The sequence below is a fragment of the Haliaeetus leucocephalus genome, unplaced genomic scaffold (genome assembly GCF_000737465.1).
Source record: "Haliaeetus leucocephalus isolate CR32 unplaced genomic scaffold, Haliaeetus_leucocephalus-4.0 Scaffold526, whole genome shotgun sequence".
In the NCBI taxonomy this organism is placed as follows: Eukaryota; Metazoa; Chordata; class Aves; order Accipitriformes; family Accipitridae; genus Haliaeetus; species Haliaeetus leucocephalus.
Window position 1 is genome coordinate 3,995,626 of NW_010972962.1, and position 24,471 is coordinate 4,020,096.

At 36.4% G+C, this 24,471-nt stretch overlaps 1 protein-coding gene across 1 annotated transcript in view; it reads left to right on the forward strand.

The window, feature by feature from the left end:
* Window positions 1-24,471, forward strand: part of MTA3 (metastasis associated 1 family, member 3) — a 136,635-nt gene that overhangs the window by 17,042 nt on the left and 95,122 nt on the right. Inside the window, 3 exon segments of the mRNA XM_010576535.1 lie at window positions 7,998-8,124; window positions 21,024-21,087; window positions 22,187-22,304. Of these exon segments, the coding sequence (XP_010574837.1) occupies window positions 7,998-8,124; window positions 21,024-21,087; window positions 22,187-22,304 (309 nt within the window).

The window sequence follows — 24,471 nt, forward strand, 5'->3', positions numbered from 1 at the left end:
TTTCTTTCTTTTCTTTTTCCTACTTCTTCTTTCCTTCCTGAAAAAAAATCAAACAAGATTCAGCCCTGCTGGAAGGAGATACTGTAGAAGATAAATAACTTGTGTTTTATAAGCAGAATCATATGCCATTCTGAGTAGGGGTAGGAAAGTGCTTGTACAATCTGTGCCTTTCGGTCTCTGCCAGCAAATTTTGAAAAGCTGTTTACCTGCTATTGAGGATGTGAATTGTATGTTAGAAAAGCAGCTTAGATCTCTGAAGCCCTGTGGATATCATTGTCACACAGTAAAATAAAATGACAATGTCTATCTTAAATGTGGACTCTGGGTTCTTACAGAAGACTTATGGGGTTTTGGTTTTCTTAGTTCTCTACATGAGACATTTATTATTTTTTAAATATATACACTGCATTTTGTTAAGGAGAGGCAACTATACAACTTGTTAACTAACTAGATCAGGCAAACCTGTTGCCTATTCTAAAGTAAAGGCCATCTTGTTTTAACAAGATAGGAGCAGGAGGTCTGTATGGAAATGGTGAAAATCCAAGTGATGGGAAAAGTTGTTAATAGCATCAGTCTCATGAAAATGGAAGATACAGATCTCCCTTTTCTCAAAATCAGGTCTAATAATAATTCATGCAGGTTACGTGGCATTTTTGCAGATAGTCTGTAATTTTTGAGCCACATGATAGATTTAAAAAATGATTTCTTGGACAGTGTCAGATTACCCATGTGAACTTTTGCTCTGTGGGTGGTCTGCCAGCCTGGATTTGAGGGTGGAACTAGAACTTTGCACTTCCTTTCCCCCCACAGCTCTAAACATATTTACACTTTAGAAAAATTACTAATTGGCTTCTGATTCAGCTGACGAGCTGGATACTAGTAATGGGACACTGAAAATACTCATTTATTGCAAATAGCTGTGTTCGTGGCACATTTTTGAGTCTGCTGATTGCTGGCTTTAACGAGCTGCTTAAAAAAACACTGTGCAGGACAGTTGCTTCACATATCCTGCAACGGGTTGCTACAGTTCATACTGTATGTATGACCAAACACATTTTGAGCCCTGTAACAGGGTATTTTCTCATTTGGAAGAGTTTGCATTTGAATAGGTGAGACAGAAACCAGGTAAGTGGGAGAGAGGGGAAAAATCTAGTTTAGATTTATGGTACAGAATTGCCAGCTCTTTCACCATTGCCTGCATGTCATTGTTTTCATGCTTCTATGGGACCCATCTATTCTGTAGTGTTGTCATAAACTAGTTTGCAGTGCTGAATAATAGGGTTAATGATTAGTCTTGCATTTATTCATGTCACATTTAATTTATTAGGATATATTTATTAAGGTAGCGCATCATGATTCATACCACTTACGAAGGTAATCCTTCCCTGCCTTCCACCCACAAGCTCCTTGCTCTCAAAAATCTCTAAAACCAGTTATCCAAAAAACCCATCTATCAAGTTTTGGAAGGTGGAGTTTTCTGGTAATGAAAACTGTGATAGTTTTCAATACATATTTTTGCTCCAGGCCTATGATAAACATGAGATAGCTAACCAGTTGCTTATAGCTAACTGTCATCCTAGGAATTGTTATTATTGTAACATGCTACTTGCACAAGTACTCAAAAAAACCCTTTTGCATGATTTTAGAAACAGTTTTTATTGTTGGAGAGGTAGGTGTGGCATATTAGTTCTTAATGATTGTACAGTGTAATTATTTCTTTGTTTTGTGACCTCCTTTAGAAAAATAATGACGAGATAGTGTGGGAGGATCACCTGGATAATTGTGTAAGAAGGCTGGATAACCCCTTAGAGGACACGTGTGTATCTGTGCTATCCAATAGGAATTAAAAGTACACCTGTTCCCTGTAAACACAACCGATCAGTCTTTTTTTTTCCTACCTGCAGAATTGCTCAGATTCACACTTTACATAGTAATATGCTGTCTAAATGACTCATAATCCATGGAATTTGTGCTTTAGATTTCTAACCCTATCTGACAGTAACAGCAAGTATCAAATTGATGTTATATATTCTAACAGCCATCTGAACATTGTACTAACAGATGTGGTGTAAGTAAAGCTAATTAATTCAGCTTTGGTAAACACTTTCTCAGTCAAACTGACAGTATAGCCATGCATAGTCCAGCTCACAACGGTGATTAAACTGCTTTACTAACAGTGCTAAGGGGTTAAACATCACAACCAAGTTAGTACAACACAACATGTGGCAAGAAGCCTCACTCAGATGAGCAAATTGGCCAACTGCTCACCTAAGAGAGCTCTTCATTCACAGTCTGAATAGTGTTGTTCAGATGGTTATACTTAGCGTTTCTCTTTTGTACTCAATTTGGCAGTAAATAGATTTACTCTCTCTCCCCCAAAATCTATGTTTATAATTCTTACTGCTGTAACATCTAACTGCCAAATGCGCACTTGATGTTTTTGCCACAACCAGCTAAGCTTGCAAGAGACTTACATGCAGCCGTCTTCCCTTTGATGTGTGTGGTAAACTTGCTGCTGTTCAGCATTCTCAGCTTTTTATCTGTAGGTTTTAAAATATGTTGGTGATACCTATGATGTATATAATTTTGGGGCTGAGTATAGAAGAAAAAGGTATACAGGAAAGGAGAAAAAGTTTAGAAACTTTTCTGCAAGTAGGGCTTAGTGGCATTCTTTGAACTGAAATTTACACTGATCTAATATAATTGTAAAGGTATTTTAACAACCTTAGTGAAACTTCTGTAACTCCACAGATTGTGGTAGTGATTTAAATCTCTCCATCAAAGCTTGCATAAGCCGGATGCAGCTAAGCTGAGGTATGGTTTCAAAATTAGAAGCCATTAAGTTTAAGAGGTAGGAAGTTAATGCACCTCAGTTTTTGGTTACATTACTGATTTAATTCAGCATTGGTCTGTGCTGCTGTTCGAAAGGAGTGGTCTTGGTTTTTCCCATCATGTCTTCCCAGTGTCTCATTCCTGCTTTTTTCTTTTGTGGCAGCAGTAGCATTTTTGGTAGGCACACCAGGCCAAGGAATTGGAGTTGATCAGGATTAAGGGACAACTAGGTGAATAAAAAACTAATTGTGTGGTCTGAGCCAGAGGGTGGTGGTTAAGGGTTCATACTGTGTGGAGTCCCACAGGGATCTATACAAGGAGCTGTCTTCATCAGTGACTGGAGCAGGCAACATGGTACCCTCTCATCGTGTTCGCAGGTGACACCACACTGGAGGGGGGTGACCAGGTGATATGCTTGAGGGAAGGGCTGGCAGTCAGGGATTCCTAGAAAGCAGGAGGAATGGTCTGTGGAGAGCCTGAAAATACTCAGCAGGGACAAATGCCAAGTCTTGCACCTGGGAAGGAAGAGCCCCTGGCAGGGGTACAAGCTGAGGACAGAGGGGCTTGGGGGAGCAGCTCTGCAGGAAAGGCCCTGGGGGTGCTGGCAGACAGCAACTCCCTGGCAATGAAGTTGGCAGACAGCATCCTGGGCTGTATCACCAGGCGCATAGCCAGTAAATCGAGGCAAGTGATTATCTTCCCTGATTATTCAGCACCCGATTATTGCATCACATCTAGGTACCGCATCCAGTTTTAGGCCCCTGATATGGGAAAGTTGCTGATAAATTGGAGCAGGTTCAGCAGAGGCCATCATGATGGGCACTTGTCCTGCTAGGAGAGGCTGTGGGAATTGCTCCTGTTCAGCTTGGAGAAGGGGTGGACTCCCAGTGCCTATGGGGAGGTTATAGAGAAGATGGAGTTGGACTTTTTGCAGTGACTGAGCTGAAACAGGAGTGATTCAGATTAGATATAATGAAAAGCTTTTTGTCTGTGATTGGGTTATGTGGTCTCTGTCCTCAGAGGTTTTCAAGAGCCTACTGAATAAAATGCTGAGTAACCTGGGCTGACCTCACAGCTGAGCCTACTTTGAAGAGGAGTTTGTACTAGAGACCTCCTGAGGCCCCGTTCAGTCTGAATTCCTCTGTGTTTCCATGGTTCTGTGATATAGCCAACCTCTAGCTGAAAATAATGCTCAACAGTTTGGTGGCAATAGAGGGAGAACTTTCTTCTTCCTTTTAAAACTGAAGATTTACTCCTCCCTGAAGATAGCCTTCAGTGTTTAAACTAATGTCTCTTACTTTCTGTTGCAGTAGACGAGGGGAGCAAATGATGGGTTGTTTTGACTTTGTTAAGGAAGAGTAATACATTAGAGGAGTGTAACACGTTTGCTAGCTGATGGTTAACTATAGAGTGGTTTGAGTTGCATTTAAACGTTTAAGTGTCTTTCAGGATTTTTCTTTTTAGTTATTTTTAAACCATTTTATATTAAATGGGAGTACTGTGTTTCTAGAGACTTGCCCTCAGTTTATTTTGACTTCAGTTGTAAAAACAAGAAGTTCCTTCTAGTGGCAAGCTTGAGTCATCACATTATTTAGCTATAAACAGAGACACTGTATACAAAGTTTAGGTGGCATGGACAGTTGTCTCTTCTTCTCACACTCATTTACACCACCATTTTCTAACAGTGAATCCCACAAATTAAATGGGGGGCGGGGGGGGGAATAGTTCATGTTTTTAAAAGTGATGATGCATATGTAAAATGGGTGAGGATTACAGTTTCTTCCCAGTATCCATTGCTTGACTGAGTCAGTTAAGTCTTGTTTCCATCAGAGGAAAAAAGGGAAGGGGTAAGTCTGCAGCACTGCCACTGAAAGTATCACCATATCACTCTGGTTTTCAGGATCAAAGTAAGTATTTACAATTGCTGGGGTTTTTCCTTTAAATAATGAAATATTTCTTGTAAATCAGGAAAAGTAGTACAAAACAGCATTATCTTAAGCTTCACCCAAGGCCTAATGGGGATTGTGTCAATTTTAAGCTGAACAATTTTAAATTGAATTCTGTTTTCTCCCTAATCTTGGAATGATGAGGCCTGTGTATGTCATCACCATATTGCTCCATTAAAATACGTGCTCACTGAGCCATTGCTTTATTTCTCTTCCTGAGTGCTGAAAATGTGCTTAGCTTAGTGCTACTTTATGATTTCCTGTAGGTATCTTCCATTTCACTCCTTCTGACAGGATAATCTCTCCTTGATGGCAAATTAAATTTCACATGTGCTGCAAATCTGAGTCAAAAAGGTGAAGAGATCTCTAAAAGTACTGGAAGTTCATCACCACTTTTTTTCTAATAGGTGTTAAGGCCTGATATGAGCAAAAAACTGTTTCGAAAGCAGCTGTCTAAAGGTTTGTTCAGATGCAGAATTCTTTGTATTGCCATCAAGCAAATTGGTTTTGTATTTGCCATCAAGCAAATTTAGTTTTCTTGCTTCTTTATGCTATCCAGTGTTTCCTTCCCTGGTACAGGTTTGTGTTACTGCTGGGGCAAACTATTACTTGTTTTACGAAATGCTAATCCTACTGTTAGCATTGTTTCTGTATTATAACGTAGAAGAAGAAAACTGTAAAATTATCCTGGTGATAAATTATATTGTGTTAAGAGTGGAACTGTTCTGTGTCTGGCCATGGCTTGTTCTATCTACTACTGAGCTTGTCAGGTCATCATGAGTAAAACATATATGTTTTATTTCTAAAAATACAACAGAAAAAGTTACATTGTTTCACATTGAGGTTCCAGTGTTTTAAGAGATGTGTGTAAGAGATGTTTAATTTCAGCTTCAGGCTCTTGGATCAACACTTTCTTGGTTTATGTAAGATTAGTGCAATAAATATATGAATCAAGTTCTTGCATTTTTAATTTTTATTTTATTTTATTTTATTTTATTTTTTTTTAGATTTCTTACTCTGAGGGAGCTATTAAGATACTTGAGCATAGGTGTCTAAAGCTGTTATAAATTCTCCGGAATATCATCTCTGGCTCCCTGCAGCCACTTCAAAATGGCACATATTCTCCTGTGTTTTGTGTGGTATCTGCAGTCAGATGTTTTGGATATGTCAATATAAAATGGTCCCAGACACCTGTGTTAGGACTGCTTTTTGTCAGCTGTTTTCAGATGGTTATAACATAAGATTACATTGCTTTGATATTTTTCAGGAAGGAGAGAGGAAATAAATAGCCAACAGAACTTTGAACCTGTAGAATACTACAAGCAGTACATTTATTTAAAAAAAACAACCCCAAACAATAAAGCAACCACTGGCATGTCTTGGTATTTTAAGAAGAAATACTAATGCTTGAACTTTGAAATACAAATGTAGCTTGTAATGGTCATTTACTGTAATAAACAGTCATAGCTATTAATTGCTTGAAACATAAACCTTTTAACATTAATTTCTGGTTTTTTCTTTAATTACTTGCTTAATTAAAAAAATGTTTTGCCTTTGCACGGATTTTTTTTTTTTAAAGCTTTATTTATTGTTAGTATTATAGATGCCAGAATAATTCTGAACTGAGTTGTGGTCTGACTTGAACCTGTACATGTGTCAGGTGAGGCTGTGGGGTGTCAGGTGAGACTAGGGGGAATCTTGTTTTAATCTTTGTTTATTCTTATTCTATCTCCCCACAAAACATGCCAAAATAAAGAAGGTGATGGGCGGGGTGGTCTACAGCAAGATAGCCTGAAAGTGGATGGAATCAATTTTGAAGGAGTTGGTTATATGAGAGTGTATTGTTTTATGACTTTTGTGGAAAGAACAATTACAAGTGGAATGAGCTACACACAGGCATGATTAAAAAAAAATAAAATAATAAAGTGTTGCATTTGGAGAGAACTGTGGTTGCCATGAGGATGCAGGCAGGCTTCATTTTGAAATAGAGTCTGTAGGTTGTTTGTAAAAATGGTTATTGTTGGAAGAGCAGATGAGGTGATCTGTTCTAGGTAGTTACGTGAAATACCACCTAATGCTGAGGTTTCATTGTTTAATTTCTGAGACGTATTTTATAAAGTACACTTGGTTTTGCAGCTGATGGATAATTTAGCAGGCAGAAAATTGCCAAATATTAGAGAAATTATTAAAGTGTCTGTATTTTTGCGTACAGTATTCACGTATGCTTTTTGTCCTTTCTGGGAACCTAGAGCAAGTATATATTCCAGTTCCCCATGTCCCAAGAATCCGCTAGGAAGGCAGATTTCAGCCATGAAGATCCCAGAGTAGCTGTTTCAGAGAGCCTGTCATCGTATGACATGTTAGCAACCACTGTGAAGGTTGCTCTTTAACTCTGTATGTGATGCTTTCCAGTATCTGCTTTTATTTCTTCCTTTATGTTCCCAGTTTACAGTTGGTTTAAATCTTTAAAAGGGAATGATTGCCTTGGTTTTATCACATACGAGGTAATACTAGAGAATTTCAGATTAGACTAACTATAAAAGATAGTTTTCAACTGAAAATACGCTTTAAAAAGAACTATATAATTGACGATTTGCTGTTACAGATGCTATCTTCTAGATTAAATAGTGCTGTCACTTAAAATAGAAATAATTTTAAATCTTAGTTAAATATGAAAATAAACGGTATTTGTTGTCAGTATCTAATAAGGTTAACACAATGGAAGGCGGTAGGCTTTTTCAGTTTTCTTAGACTGTGATCGGGCAGTCTTGGACTGCAATTGTGTTTAGTAAATTTTTGTTCATAGAAAGTATGCTTTTCCCCAGGACTTCTGTTAAAGTTTTAGTAATATCAATATCAGCAACAGAAAATCTAAACCAGAACTGGTCAGCAAGCAATACCTACCCCCAGAGAAAAAAACAGATGAAAGAAGATGAAAAAAGAATGAGTAATTTTGTCAGAATTGTTCTTACAGCTGGGTAAAAGACATTAACTCTTAGTACAGTAGGAGAGGAGCATAATTTTTTCAAGCGTTTAAGTAGATAGTATAGAATTCAAAATACATAATATTCTGTCAAGTTACATAAACTGTAGTCTTGTTAAACTCTTCTTTGAAATACTAAGGGAGGTTGCTAAGGGATGGGGGGTATGTCAGCTGAAATGGCTGCAATGGTGTTATGCAACAGAGTTAATTTCAACCTACGCTCTGCTTCTCTGCAGAAGAAGTTGAAGAAGAGTCTGAAACTACAATTGAGGTTGATTTGACTGATAAACAGAAACATCAGTTGAAGCACAGAGAGCTCTTCCTTTCTCGCCAGTATGAGTCCCTTCCAGCAACACATATCAGGTAAGAAAAAGTAATTATGTGTGTATTCTGTTGAGGTGGATTGCCTGCCAGTAGCCTACCTGCTTGAACACTTCAGCCTTTACCTTGCAAAAGGGTGTGATTGATCACAGCTGAGTTGTGCTAGGTTGTCCCATGAACTACTTTGGAACTGCCTTTGGTTTTTCCTTCTCTTCATGTTTGAGCCTTGGAAGGGACAAGAGTCTCAGAGCTCTGGCTTGCCAGTTAGAGCATCAGTTGATAATGTGGTATAAAGTCAGTCCATTCCTACTTTAGAAGAGTTGGGTTTTTTTAATTATTCTGCTGGCCAGAGGAACTTCGACTGTTATGTCTGCCCAGGGAAACCACAGATGGGTTTGGAAAGGAGACAGTGACTCAGTGGTCAGATGTGCAATTTAGGGCTGCACACATTTAAAAATAAAATTACCCCAACTTACTTCAGTAAATGTGAAGGAGTCGTGATTGAGTTTGGCTAAATGTTGCAAAAGCATTTCAAGCGTTGTTTTAAATTGCCCTAATGCTAATGTAGGAAGAGGCTTGCTAAAGCTCCAAAAGGGCTTGTTGATTTCTTCCTGTAAATGATGTAAGCACTCACGTCATCTTCTATTCAGCAGTCAAGCGAATTCTTTTTGTGTTGGGGGGATGATGTACCTAGAAATGGAAAAGAAAGAGCACAGTGACAGGGAAGAGTGTAGTAAGTGTAAAACAAGCGCTCTTAACATTGCATCCTGAAGGAATTTTTGTTTTCTCATTACATCCAGCTCCCCTTGGCCATTTCAGACTAGAAGCTGCCAAAAAAAAAAGTGTGTATGCTCCAACAGGAGAAACACTTTGTATGTGCATATGTATTTTCTGTCTCATTGGCAAATGTGTGGTTTATCTTTCTCACTGCCAACACAAAAACTGGAAGTTGGAAATTTTTGTTTTAATTTCCTGTGCTTGATTCAGCTACTTGTTCTCTGACTTGGAGAAAGTCATTTAACTGTCAAATCTCTGCTTCTCCAGCTACAGCATAGAGATAATAATCCTGCACAGTTTCTTTCACTTACTTTGACATTTAGACACTGAAATAAGGTATTCTCTTCATAGAGAGAAGATTACATGTGAGAAGTCATTTACAGTGCTTCTTCTAGCTCAGGGAGCAAATACAATAGAGGTTCTCCAGTACATACTTCACAAAGAAGCCAGAAAAACACGTGAATTTGTAGTACATGCAGCACTACACAGCAGGCAGATGCAGAGTGACGACTTGCATCTACTTTTCAGAACAGATGAATGCTGTAGGGCTGTGCTGTCATGTGTTGCTAAGACCTTTACCAGACAAATTCTGAAACAAGCTTAATGTAGTCTAATGACATTTTAACAATCTTAACTCCATTTTAAAAAGAAACAAGAAGGAAAATACACGGCAAAATATTCCTTGTTTGGCTTTTTAACTTGTTAATGTTCAGATTCTGTGATTCTCAATAACTCTTATTAATTAGCCTGTCCTGTGAAGGAGGAATGTTGTGAAGGTGCTACTCCTCCAGCTTTCTGCCATCGGTACTCCAGAATATCCAAGGATGGAGATTCCACAGCCTCTCTGGGTGTCGATTCCAGTGTTTGACCACAATTGTGGTGCAGATTTTTCTCCCACCACGTAACTGGGATTTCCCTTGTTGAAACTTACTGTCCACTGCCTCTTGTCCTATCACTATGCTTCTCTGAAAGGAGCCCGGCTCTGTCTTATTTTATATATCTTTTCATTAGGTAATTGAAGACAGCAGTAGGATTTCTCCCTTTAGTTGTCATACCTTAAGAGGGAACAAATCCAGTTTAGTATCATCTGCAGACTTGCTGAAAATGTATTCAGTTAACTTGTTCAGATAATAAAGACGTTAAACTGTTGGTGCCAGTATCAGCACTTAGGGGGATGCCCCCAGTAACCAGCTGCCAGCTGGACTTCGTACTACTCACTACAATCTTTTCAGCCTGGTGGTCCAGTTGTTTTTTTTCCAACCTTGCTGTTTACTTACCTAGTCCGTATGTTACCAGTCTTGTTAAAGGACACTGTGGAACACACTGCAAGCCTTGCTAGAGTCAGGGTAGATGACATTCACTGCTGTCACTGGTCTACCAAGCCAGTCATCTCCGTATAGAAAGCTAGCAGATACTCATGCAATGAAAGTCTGAGTAGCTCCATTCAGTGGGCCTTTGCTCTTACCACCTGCAGTTTTAGCCCCTAGATAGGAGCAGTTGGCTTTACAGGAGAAAATAAATGGTACAGTAGAATAGAGTGGAGAATGGAGATCAGTTCTCTCAAGAGTGAGAATACAAAAGCTCAGTCCCTTTGGAAGGAAGAGGAGAAAGCTAAAACTGATTTTAAGAGAATAGAGGAAGCTGAACCATCTATAGTTGCTTTTGGCAGCTACAGATCTTGAACTTCTACTGACATCTTCAGCCAAGAAAAGAAAGTGAGTTTGGTTGCCTTTCTGCTTGTACTTTAAGGGAATAAAATTATTTTACCTGGTGTGGCATGTTTTTATTTAATTTTTAATAGTATACATTCACTGCTTTTGTTTCATCTTTCTTAACTTTACTCTTTTTATGTTTTTTAAACTGAATGGCAGAGAAAATTACAGTCCTCTGTCTGAAAAACCCTATGACTGAGATTACTATATTTGTAATTGTGAATTAGAATAAAAGTAATGTCTCATTTATACACCTGGTGCCACTACTTTATAGTTGAGATGCCTTGCAGTTATTTTAGCAGGTTAGATTTCTTTAATGTGCAAGTCTAATTCTGAAGCTGTTTGGTCTGTAATGTTGAGTTTTGAATAATTCTAATGTAATTTGTTTGCTTTTTAATTACTGAAGTACAGTTTCATTCCTTATTCTCATGCTTTTTATTTTGCTATATACATTTTATGTAACTCTCTTGAGATATAATTTGTTTTGTTATAAATAATGGGATTTTTTAGACTTCACCTTGGTTCCCCTTTACAGTAGGTGTCACTATGCCATTTTAGTAGCTTTAGGAAATGGTGTAAGTTTTGGCACCAAAAAAAAAAAGCCAGATTTAGGAAAGAATTGGAAGTGGGTAGTATAGTAGTAATTAAACATGGCAATGCTGCCTTGCATACAGTGTTCTGCAGTGGGATGTATTTAAGAAGGTATAACTGCCTAGGTCAGTGCAGCATCATTCTGGAGTGGTGGCATGTGGTACAGTACAAGCTGATTGTACTAGTTTGGGTGTCAAAGACAAGGCTTGTTACCTTAGTGCCTACTTATCAAGTTACAAGTGAAACTGTTACCTCCCCTATCTGCTCAAATGTGTAAGGTTAGAAGCACCCCTCCTTCCTTCCTAATTCCCGCATGTTACAGATGCTGTTTTGCCAGGCACTGTAATCCCCAGATGTCCTCGTAACAGAGCTATGCTGCCAGCCAGGCTCACTGAACACTCTCCTTCATTAATGTCACAGAGTGAACGCACCCAGAATTCATGCAGATGGCTCCTGTAAGCAATGCCAGTCCCAGAGCGGGGCTGAGTTGAACCAAAGTGCTGTGTACTGTGGGTTTTCAGAGATTTGAGCATTACCAAACATAGTATTTTGGAAAGGCATGTGAAGGCACAGGGGAAGAAAAAATGCTGGAAGTTGTCATAAAGGTGAAATTGTTTGCCAGTGTTGTAAAATTCACCATAAAACTTAGCACGTGATGAAATGGGTTCCTTGTATAAAAATCTGCAAAAACTTATCTTGTTGGAGAGATGCACTGGGTTATCTGACTTGGGCTTTAGATTTATTTTTCATTCGTAAGGTCTCAAGAGTTAACAGGTGAAAAACACATTTAGATTGCAGTAAAAGATTGCATTAAATTCTAACATCAGTTGTAATTGCTTTTAAATTTAATACTTCCTATGAGTTGTATAGAAGAATTTATTGATCCATCAGGGTTCCTCTTGCCATTTCATTATCTTTGCTTAGTTCTTGTTTGCTAATAACTGTCTCAGTATTGGGGTTGTGGGTTTTTGTGTTTGTTTATTATTATTGTTATTGTTGTTATTATTTATTATTATTATTTAAAATGTTTGGAAAGCATATGTAAGCCAAGCATTTTCAGATGTAATAAAATTAGGCGTGAATCTTTTGGGCTGCTCTATACTACAATAACACTTTAAAAAAAAAAAAAGGAAATATGAACTCATTTATGCAAAATAAAAAGAGGCTTCTATACAGACTATTTGACTAAAATCAAAACAGCTTGAGGATGGAGAAAAGTTTCAAAGAGTAGTGGCCATTTGTGAAGGGGAAAGAGGATTTCAAATATATAATTACATTTGGTTGCCATCATGTTGATGATTTAGTTGGTTGATACAGTTGTGTGGTTTTTTGTTAGGGTTAAAGAATAAAGTACTATGTCAAAATTTTTTCTTAGTTACAGCAGGGTGATAAATATTTATCTTGAGTAAATAAAAATGAAATTTGCTAAATTACTTCTGTTCAACAGTCTTTCTGGTAAGTTAGAGTTTGAGTACAAGTTTTTAAGAGTCCTTCCCTGGGACCAAAGAAGAGTGGTGTGGGATTGTCATAACCTCTTTAGTTGCTCTTTTACCTGATTCAGGCCACACAATTTTGTGCAGTGACTGTTGACATGATCCCAACTGTTTGTGCTTGAATTAAATTGTGTATTTCAGTGAGACATCCGTGCTTGGTTGAAAACTTTCCAAGTGATGGATAGTTTACTATATTCTTTATAGTTTTATAAGTTGCTAATTACGTGGTTTTGTACCACTCCACTTTTTTTTTTTTTTTTTGTAAATGCAGGGATTCTGGTCACATAGTATTTTTTTATAATTTTTTTTTTCTCCTGGAGACTGTGTTTTCACAGAGTACTTTTTGCTTTCCTTGGACACAATTTCAAGATGCTGAAATTCTGGCTGAGCTTGATTCCTGGACTCAACATGTCTGTGTATGATACCTGTGCATTATGAGCATGCCTGTCATTATGGAAATTATTCAAATAACTGTAATAAATCTACACCCTAATCTTTAATGGGGAGTATTTATTTAATCTGTCATTGAATGAACTAAGTGTTTCTTGTATTTCTTAGAGGATTATATTCGTTGCTTGGCATCAGCAGCAAATTCAAGTTTTCTATATACCTATGGCCTTAACTCAGAAAAACTTTCTGAACTCTGATTCTGAAATCTGTAGTTCTTTCTAAGTTAGGAATCCTTTTCATACATAGTCTTTATTTAAAAAACAAACAAACCAGAAAACAAACAAAAAAACCCAAACCAGAAACAAACCCCAAAGTATCTTAAGGTGCTCTTGGCTTGGTTATTACTTCTGTTCCCACACAGAAAGGACTTAATGAGCCTTTTAAAGATTGTGATTGCATAAGATCATTTTATTAAAAGCTGATTAATATGATTGGGAGAAGGTGAATATTTTTGTGGAATGCCTGTGCTTGTGTGACATTAAAAGGCTTCTAAATAGTCTGGTCATGAGAAAAGTTCTTTAATTTTTATCAAGAAATTTGGAGCTTCTGCATATTTTTACATGTAAGTATATAAAAAAAGTGTACTCGAACTTTGAAAGTATCAAGGTATAAGAATCTTGATTTTCCTCAGTTCTGAAATTGTTAGTATGAACTAATTGTATTAGTTCATACATTTTTACTCTCCCCGCCCCCCATATCTTTTGACATCATTCTGATCAGTAATGCAGTCCAGAACACAATGTTGTCTTTTTTTGTTGTTGGTTTTTTTTGTTTGTTTGGGTTTTTTTTTTGAGTTTGGTATTTTGGGGGTTTGTTTGTTTGTTTGTATGTTTGTTTGTTTTGTGTTAAATTATGCCCTAGCTCCTGGGTAGACTAAAATAACTTTGGTTGGTACCACTTTGTAGACATACTGGAAGAAGTAGCGTAAGTATGTGCAGTTTATAAAAACATGCTGTGCTTACAAACTGCCTATAAGAGCGTGATGCTTTTTAGATGCATAAGAAATTACTCAGTTTTATCATACAGCTTTCTTTATGCTGTCCTTTCTTCTTCATGATCTCATCAGGACTCACTAATATTGCTATTTCAAACAACTAAGGTGTCGAGAAATACTTTTTTCTGAATGTGGGATTCCTTCATTTAAAACACACCAAATGGTCTGAAGCTCAAGACAGATAAGGCAGGTCATTTTATAGAAGAATTGCTGTGACTTTTTAAGACATGGCACCTTAGGTTTTAGTGGTATTACCACGGGATTTCTAGTTTTGGCATTCTTGGCAAACTAGAAGTTTCTGGAGTATGGGGGGTATGCGTGTACGCGTTTATATACCTCTTGTGTGTGTGTGTATACGAGATACAAATTTTAGCTAATTTGTAAAAGCTTACTTTGAGCCTTATAAGCCTGACTTATTTTCTGGCATAAATCAGACTGGATAAGGAATGAATCTGCTTTGCATAGGTATGTGCTTACCTGATGATTTGGGTTGTTAAGAAAGGAATTCTTCCTTTCTGGATTGAGTTTATTTAGAGCAAAGGGACTTTTGAAGCATGTCTGATTATTTTTTTTTTCTTTTTTTCTTTTCCAATAGAATTTGGAGAATTCTTACATGAATTAAGATGAAGATTCAGTCTAGGCTGAATCTTTTTTTTCAGATGTGGTCAGTAGCCAGTACCAGTATAAGAAAAAGTATATTTATCGGTAGAAAGTTGTCACTTAAATACCTGAAAATCACTACTTACTTCCCTGTGGTGACATAATTATGAAGTAGGAGTCTTTCATGTGGTGCAAAACTTTAAATTCAGTTGCATGGAGTGACATGCATTGCTTCTGAGCTGGGCGGCTGTGTAATGCCACAGTGAAAAATCATTCCTAACCAGCCTCCTGTGTTTTTGTTCAATACTTGTGCATTGCTGCTGCTGTGCTAAAGGGTAACAATTTTTTTACTTTTTAGCATGAATTAACCCCTAGAGGAAAAATATCAGTGACTTCAGTTTCTTACAATAGTTTATTGAAAGTATACATATGGTTATGCTTATTTTGAGATATCAAAGCATGTAGTTTTACTGTGCCCAGACCAAGAAAACATTTACCTCTCTCCGTGGCACTCAGTGCATTGTTCTTTCTACTCAGGGTTTTCTTGTAGACCCTTCTCAGCTACAGAACACAAGATTCAGACAGTAATGTAGACTGGAACAGTATTAGTGTAAATCCAGTTTTAAGTGATAATGTTTTGAAGCTTGTTTCAAGTGTGTGTACGTTCATAGATTCATACATTGACCTTTTAACATTTTCTGCAACTATTAAGGTGAGATCATCTGGTAGAGTTGTTGGATACTTTGGCTCTTCGGCTAACAGCACAGTAGTTTAAGCATATAAACTGTGTAAATTGTTACAGAATGCAAAGTCTCCTTTAATTTTGTCTTTTGTAAATTTGTTTCACATTGGGAATGCTCTTTCCTGTTTAGATTGTGACTAGACAACAGTGGTGAGAACTATCTAAAAGTTGGAACCTTGAGAATAAAATTTGAACATTATCTACAGATTACTTTTAAATCCATGTCAGTTGTGCATGATTGCTCCAAGAGACTGCCTTTAAATCTTACTAATTTAAAGTGTTCAGAAAGAGCACTCTAGTTCTAATTTTTTAGGCTGGAGTCTAAAACTGAATTTTTTGACTAAAAGCCACGTGCAGGATAAAAAGCATGGGCCATCCATATGATCTGTGTGTATGTTTAGATGCGAGGCATTTACTAGTTCATTTAGATGTACATAAATCAATTTGATGTGCATTCTGTTCTTAATTTTATTTGATCAAGAGTGTGTTAATCAGGTAATATCAAGTTTATTGATGTATCTTTTGGCCACAGATGTACAAACTTGTAGTGTTTGGGAGATTAGTATCGTTTTGTTGGAGACACAGATCCCAGTAGTATTCACCTATCAAATGTTGTTTTTTGGTTTTTTTTTTCTCATGTTCAAGATGGCTCTGTAAATGAGCAGCGCCAAATTCAAGCCAATTAAATATGAATCAATACAATGTAGATCTTTCTTCTGTCAATTCTAGTTATTGATTGAGTATTTTAAAAGTTGAACTCTAGTTAGGGGTGTGTTGCAGATTTAAATTACTCTGACGATGCTTTTATTTTCTTGGTTTTAGTGTTATGCAATAGCTTGCTCTCCAGTTTAAATATCTTTGCAATCTAGAGAACTTGAAATTTGCTATAAAGACTTTGGTACATGCATCGTTCTGTGCCCCTTAAACTGCGCTTAAAAGTAAAATGCATAAGTACTCTTAGTGTTGGCTTCCCATAACTGGGGAATCAATTTAATATAATTAGCAGAAGCTCTTTGGACTCCATCGTTCCTAGTCTGTGGTTTGGTGATCATCACTGCAATTTAGACTCCTTGTAAGGGATCAGGACTTGGCTCAAAGTGGTTGTTTGGTTGGAAATCTTCAGGAAACTTTCCCACTTAAGACAGTTGAGGAAAAACCTTTTTTAAAGTAGCTGTCTCCTCCTGTACTCAATATCTGGACCCTTTTTTCTCCCTTCTTTCCCTTTATGCAGAATATGGGAAAGGTTACTCCTGAGCAATACTCCTGCACAAAACCTTTCTACCCCTCTTCATTATGCACCTTCTTTTTAATTCAGTCTCTGGTTCTTGTTGAAGTAACAACGTATGTTAATTATGTTTCCTCACAAACATAATATTTCCTAATATTCTCTCCTGTTATTTTATTCTCAGACTGTCTAGCTAGTGACTCACTTCTGTGTTCCAAATCGCTACTGAGACACCAACATTTCTTGATGAAGATCAGCAAGAGACAATTGGTATATATGTACAGAATTATCCAACATAATTCTGTCATATTCAGGAGCGCAGTTAATAATTGTTAATAGCAGAATTTCAAAGTCTGGGATCATGTCTGTATATATTATTTTCTTTCTTCAACTTGTATCTGAATGATGAAGGCATATCAATTTTCATTGACTTGGTGGGAACCCAGAGCAATGAGTTCTGAGGATTCTTACACTGCATCAGTCTCACCCAGACTACATCTACCTTGCCATAGGAAACTCACATGGCATGATACCATACCCAAGAGTGTGCCTTTTCCACTCCTGTGGTTTGTTCTGGTTAACAGGCACTGTTTTGTTTCTTTTGTAATTTCTTTCTGTAATTTTCGTTTATATACCTCCTGTCCCAAGAAATCCTTATTAAAATAAGGTTTGTATCTTGTGGGCTTACTCGTCTGGTGAAAACATGAAGAAATTGCCTGCAAGAATAGCATATAAAAATTTTAAAAGCAGACAAGAGCTTTTAACAAATGAGAGTGAAAGAAGGTGTAACATGAAAACAGTTTTCACATGGTTAATCCTTTGAAGAAAGAAAAAAGTTATGAGTTGTAGCTCTGGTACCTAGGACAGAGGGAAGCAACTGAATCGGGAGTGGTTTATATGATAGAGGCTGGTAATACCATGAGCATATATATGGGCAATCTTTGTTGTCTCCTTTTACTGCAAGACCTCTAAATTACTTTTTATTGCTGACTGATTTAATAATATAACAAGTTTTGCTGGTATTGTTGTTAGCTCAATGGAAGAACTTCTTATTTGTGACCAGTTTAAATACAAAGTACATCTAAGAGCAGAAAGGATTCCGAAGGGACAATTTAGTCTCATCAGAATTAAATTGTAACTGAAAACATAAAAGCTAACTTATTTTTTGTTTGCTGTTATTTGTACATTGCTGAAGTATCTGAAACTTTCCCTCAACATTCGTACAAGATAAATTTTGCCTAATTCTGTAGGAAGTAAAAAATATTTTTCTGAATATTTTTAGTTTGAGAAAAAGGTCAAAACCAGATATGTAATCTTAACATCATTGAGACTTTCTGATTCTATTTACTAGTAATTCACCCTGTTGATACCAGTTAAGTCAATAATGCTGCTTGGTGGAGGAATACAGCTTAAATCAAAGAATTAGAGTCGGATAAGAACAAGAAGGTTTCATACCTGAATAAATATTTGACATCTCTCCAATTTTTATTAATTTTTTTTTCATCCACGAAAGCTGGGTAATTTGTAATTTTTACCTTAGTTTGGTTAGCTCTTGTGACACGTTTCAGGCAGGAGACTCCACCAATAGAACAATGAAACTATGGCATTATACTCTACCACTCTAAATAATACTCAAAACTTTCAGAAATCCTGGTGTCTGCAAAGAGAGTATCATTTTATTTTGGTGTGTAACTGATTTTACAATCTAGTAGATGTAGTTCATATTCTCTTTCATTTGTCTCTGTAGGTGGGTAACTAGCTAGGTAACTAGCACCCCCTTGCTTCTCTTCTGTCTAGGTTAGAATAGTCAGATTTTATCCTGTTACATTGATTCTTTATTTGATATAACTCCATCTGTCCCAATTATCTGAAATTGTTTAAAAACATTAATGAACAAACTTCCAGAACACTGTGAGGAGGAGACAGATTACATTTAAATCTGGAGAAGCTCTGGATTTTTGGATACATGCCTTAGAGAAAGAACTCCAAGTCTTGTTGTAATGTGGTTTAAACCACATTAACTTTCTCTCCAGGGCATTTTGATTATTAGTATTGGAAGAAAAGGTGAAAAGTGCAGTGGTGGTTGGAGAATATTGAGGGACATAGCACTGCAAATCTGTATTCACTAAAGTTCTTTCCTAGGCATCCATGATTGAGAGATGCCAGAGACAGTATAATGAGCTAGATGCTTGGTTCAACACCGTAGACAGTTTACAATAGGCTGAGAGGATTTTCCTCTGATGGAAAAAAAGAGAAAGAGGAGATAGATAAACGGTAGGCTTTTATGCATTTGGAAAAAAATTCTAAATAATTTGTAAGAAGTATTACAGGTTTCTAGATTATAGAAACTGGTAACTGTAATATAGATTATTTTTCCTAATTTTGACTCTATGTAATTTACCTGTTTTCAGTTTTGTTGGTTTTTATTTTTCATTTTTATGTGGTACCTACTACTGTATGCCTAGTATTGTCTTTTTTGAGACTGTAGTCCGTGCATGTGAGAGATCATATATGCATATAAAATGTTACGTGTGTGTGTGGCTCCAGCCATTAAATGGTTAAAGTGCTGTGCAAAGAAATGTAACATTGACTAGAAATTCGCTCACTCAGAACACATGCTGGGGGATTAATCTTGTCTCTTAATGAAATAAAACAAAATTCTTTAAATTACCAGCAATAAGGTATAAGGTCAGTCAATAAAATACTCTTGCAGTCGCAATGACAGTGAAGGAATGCCTCTGTAATAATTGGAGTTAAATAGTGGACAGAGCATACTAGAGCTATATGGAATAGAAGGAAACTGGAAAGGTTAACTCCTGTTTAGCCTTGAACACTAAGAAAAGCATTAAAATAACGTTGACAAACTGATTTAATGGTACAACATATAATTAATTTTTAGAAGCGAATGTTGTGGAATTATCAAGGCCAAAAGCTTCAAAAAACATTCAAAGACATGGTCGGGTATAGAGAAGGTTTCCTACTTCTCTGCTGCAGGAGTCTTTTCCTCTGCTGTTGTGTATTGTGCTCAGATTTTTCTCGCTGATCTTCCCACCTTTTCTCTTTGGTCATGTGGTTCTCCTGAGAAATTAAGGAGGTTGTTTACTGCAGACTTAAGTGTGGTTTAACCCCATTTCCTATGATGTGCAATGGCAATGAATAAGATGTTAGCTGGTTATGTTCACTTAATGATCAGCTGTTAACAATTGGCATCTAATGCTTGTGGTTGAGCTTAACAGTCATCGTTCACTGAAATGAATGATGGTTTTTACAATAACTCCTTTGGTGTTATCTTAAAATCAAGGAGGTCTCTGCAAACAATTACCTTTTCTATATTTGTGTGCTGGTCTGTTCCATGGGAGAAGGGTGTTCTGGGCAGAGGTCATATAGCTATATGTGTAAGGCCACTGGAACCTCCTGGTAAATACCGACTAAACTGATAGAAATGGAATAAAACTTAGGTGCATGAAACACAAGGTGATGTAGGTAAGGGGTAATAAATATATATTATTATAAAATGGTAGTTCCGTTGAAAATGATAGCATAAAAATGCAGTTGCTAGAGAGATGATTCAGCACACTTTTAACATTTTTCCTCCAAATCTATGTGTTTCTTTAAAATACCGTTTGTTAAAAATAATTCTGCAGATTACTTGCAGAGGACTCAGAGGCAGAGGAATTTGAGGCCAAAGGAATGTTGGGGGAGAAGGGGGTGAGAAAGAGGGGAGAGAAAGGTGTGGGGGTAGTGGGGTCAAACTCCCATTGCGTTATCTACACGTTATACATGGGCAGATCTGTACCACTACTGAATAAAGGGAAGCTTTCTACTGGCAGCCTGCACAAAACGTGGTAGTTAACGTTTTTATGCGGCCATAGAGAAATGAATATAATTCCATGCTTAATTATTGGAAAGAATTCCATTAAAAAAAGAAAAATACTTTTTTTTTTACAGGCCATTGGTAAAACCTTATATTGTTTCTAGTTTGGGTTATTTTTTTCACATTAGGCACTGAATTTACTGGAGATAAGTCACTCGGAGGTGGTACTTCATTCATCCAGGCCTTTTTATTAATTGTATGTGTATTTATTGTTTGCCATAGTACCTCTTGTTCTTTCATTGCTTCTCTGTTTCCCAGTTTGGCAGAATTCCTATGTATTTGAGTGCTTGGGTCAGTACAGCCATTAATTTTGTTGCTTTGATATTAATTTTGGTATCTTAAAAGCATGACAAGATGCATTTTATTATATTTTTAATGTGGAAGTTTAAAGCATAACTAAATCATTTTTTTGCAAATAACTTTTTGACTTAATAAAAATGCAAACTTTTTACAAAGTAACAGTTCTTCCTTATGTTTGTTTAGGGGAAAATGCAGTGTTGCTCTTCTGAATGAAACAGAATCTGTGTTGTCATATCTGGAGAAAGAGGTAAGATGTGACTTCTATTTGGGTAAATATTGGGATGGGTTTAAGGGGGTTTTACGGCTGTATTTTTAATAAATGGGCAAACAATACTTTGAAAATATTTTCTTGGTAAGTTAGAAAAAATATGTTGTGGAAAACACTGATTTTAAAAATGTTATTTGATAAAAACTTAATTGACACTCTTAAATGATGGTTTTATTATAAGTATGGTTGTATTTAGAAAATAAGTAATGCAAAGTAATTCATATGGTATCTTGCAAAAGAAGAACATACAGACTTTTTCCTAGTGGATGCTCAAGGGGGAATTCACATGGCTCTTCCCTGCCGCCGCCCCCCCCTCCCCCCCCTCCCCATGTTCTAGAAAGAAGAATCTTCCATAGTCAATGGACAGAGGGAGCAAAAGAGGCTCCTATAGAGGGCAACTTAGCATAGGACTTTAATTTTAAGGGCTCTGAATTATTGTATGGAAAGTATCTCCTCACCTTTCATTTCCTGTGGAAGGAAATACCTTCAAAATAAATATTTCTTTGGAGTGTCCTAATACAACATGAGGTAGACAGTGCTTTTTAGCTGAAATTAGCATGGCTTTATTTAAATTTCTACACCAAACCCACTGATAATCAGGAAAAATGTTTCTGAACGCAAGAGTTGCCCTATACTTAGGTAGCTGTACCAGATATGCCAATACTATTTTTCTGTAAGCCCTTTTCAGACACTGACAGTGTTTTATGCTTTTTTGAGACTAATTTATAATGCAGAGTCATTGTGGTAGAGATATTTATGAGAGGAAACATACTAAATTCAGAAAGCAGCTAATATTAATTGTTTTCAAATCCATTGATTTTTTTTTTTGTGTATGAATCTCTTCATTACTGCACTGTTCTGAAATAACTGCTAGTGATGAGAGAAGCTTCAATTAGCCATTTAAAAGTACTCATGAAACACCTGCATTATTTAAAATAAGGATCAATGTACCAAACCTGTGCTTTGTAAAAGTGTGCAGGGGGGGCTACTTTAATAATTTCCAAAAGGAAGGTGATACAGGTCTACAAACTTAATTTTAAAAATCATTATGCTGTTGCAAATGTGTCTTCTTTTTCAGGATACCTTTTTTTATTCATTGGTGTATGATCCTTCACTGAAAACGCTTTTAGCAGACAAGGGAGAAATCAGAGTGGGGCCTAGATATCAAGCAGATGTGCCAGATATGCTTGCAGAAGGTAAATATATGATCTTTGATTAGTCAAAAACATAAATCCTTATCTTGCATTATTACTTATGCTGACTTTCTGAACTAAACTAATCAGCATAGAGGCAGAGAAGGTAAAATAGTAGGTCTTAGAAAACAGACAAATACCAGTGGATATTACGAAGAAAGAAAGAAAGGATACTTGAATAGCTGTTGAAAAGACATTGTCCACTTCCAGTTTGTGCATAACGCAATTTAGGCATTCAGTGTTTGTTTATTTAATTGTATGGTCCAGTTACTTCTTCAACGTTACGCCTCATAAAAAGATGATGTTGAGGACCAACCCAATTTGTAGAATAATAACATGGTAACAAAGCAAGTGAAAAACATATTCTTTTAGTCTCTTTTAAAACAGGCTCTGCTTAGAGAATGTGTGTCTTTATGTCTTCTTATTTTAAAATACTGGCTTCCATCAAAGCATCTTGTCTTTTGTAGCAGGACTGAAACAAATGTTTCAAGTCTTGGCATATCTGTAAAATCACTGGTATTTTTAAAATTTTATTTCATTTCTTTATAAACTAGCACAACTACTTGTGCCTTAGTATTTTGCTACATAGGAACTTTATTCTTTTAAAGAAAATTTCAAGTACAATATTTATTTAGTATTTGGATGTTATTTAAGAAGCATGAGCAGCTGTGTCTTATGTTTGCAGTAATATTTACTTAGTAAATTTTAAAATGAGCTCGTTTGGTCAGTGAAATGTGCACTCTACACTGAGTGCTGGCAAAAGAAAAAGTTTCCTGAGACATATCTAGACACAGATACTATTTTCAAGAATCTTGGTATTTATTCCTTAATAAGATTATGTGACAGGAATATCACTTGCAGTAAGTCAGAGGAGTTCTGAATGCCCCAATTATGTATATTTGTAACCTTAAATGGTGTGTTTTCCATTTGTCATAGGCTGCTTTTTTTTTCTGCTATACTTTTTTTTTTCCTACAAAATAAGCATTATTTCTACAAAGCTTATTTAATAAACTGTATAAAACAAAAATTATTTGATTTCTGGCAAGTAGCAGATTATTTTACAATGGATGCTGTTTAGTAGCTCACCTGCATTATTATTCTGAATTTTATTTTAATATCCAGAAATAAACTATAGGAAATCTTTTCCAGATTTGTTTATAAGGCATACAGACTTGTTTCAGAACAAGTTTATGACTAGAATATGATACGCTGCTATTCTTGCTGTAAGATATGCCTCTCATAGGGAAACAAATAGTTATGTAGACATTCACATGCTCGAGAGGAAAGCTTCCCAGAGGACTAAGAGAAAATGACTGTCTCAATGTGTGTATCAGGTAGCCAGGAAGTACTGATGTACTTCTGAAGTAGCTGGTTGAATTGCTGGGTTTTCAGGATGAGCTGGGGTTGTCTGCCAGGCAGGAAGTCTCTTCCTACTGAATACTGCTACTTAAATTATTAAAAACAGAGTCTGATTATGGAGTAGACAATACTACATATAAAATAAATGGTTTTCCCATGGAAATTTTACTCATTTTTTTTCTAAAATTAAATTCTGCATTTATTAAAAGTTAAGTTACTAAGTTCTTCTGGAGTGTAACTTTGAGTTAAATCCTTGATTCAGTTAAATGAGTAGAAGATCTTTTTCTTACATCACGAAGACAGGATTTCACTGTGTGTTACTGTCTTGTTTTTCTCACACCCCGTTAATTCCCAAAGTGCAATAAGTGATGCAGTCTTCTTGCAGTCTTTAGTAGGCAAGAATAGCCCATCAGTTATTAAGGTTCAGAAAAACCAAGTTGCCCGCAAACCAAAGATCTGGTGGTATACAGAGCACTTCTTTGGCAGTTTCTCTGAATTAATCTGCACTTATTTCCAGTGGGTGGTGGAAAAAAGAGTTTGGTTTTAGGAGGATAAAAATATCTGAATTCTTGTAGTTTTGACTGATTGTTATCTAAATGTTTCTGTAGCCTTCTAACCTCCAAGGAAGAGAAAAAGATGATTTAGCTGTTACTGTGTCTTTATGCAAGCTGACAGCCTGAAAGTTAATCCATTCACTGTCAAGCCTTTTCATTCATGAAAACAAATCTAAACAATGTTTAAAATTAACAGAACGAAATGCGTGTGTTTGGATTCTGTGAATATTTCTGAATCTTGAAATAAATTTTTCAGC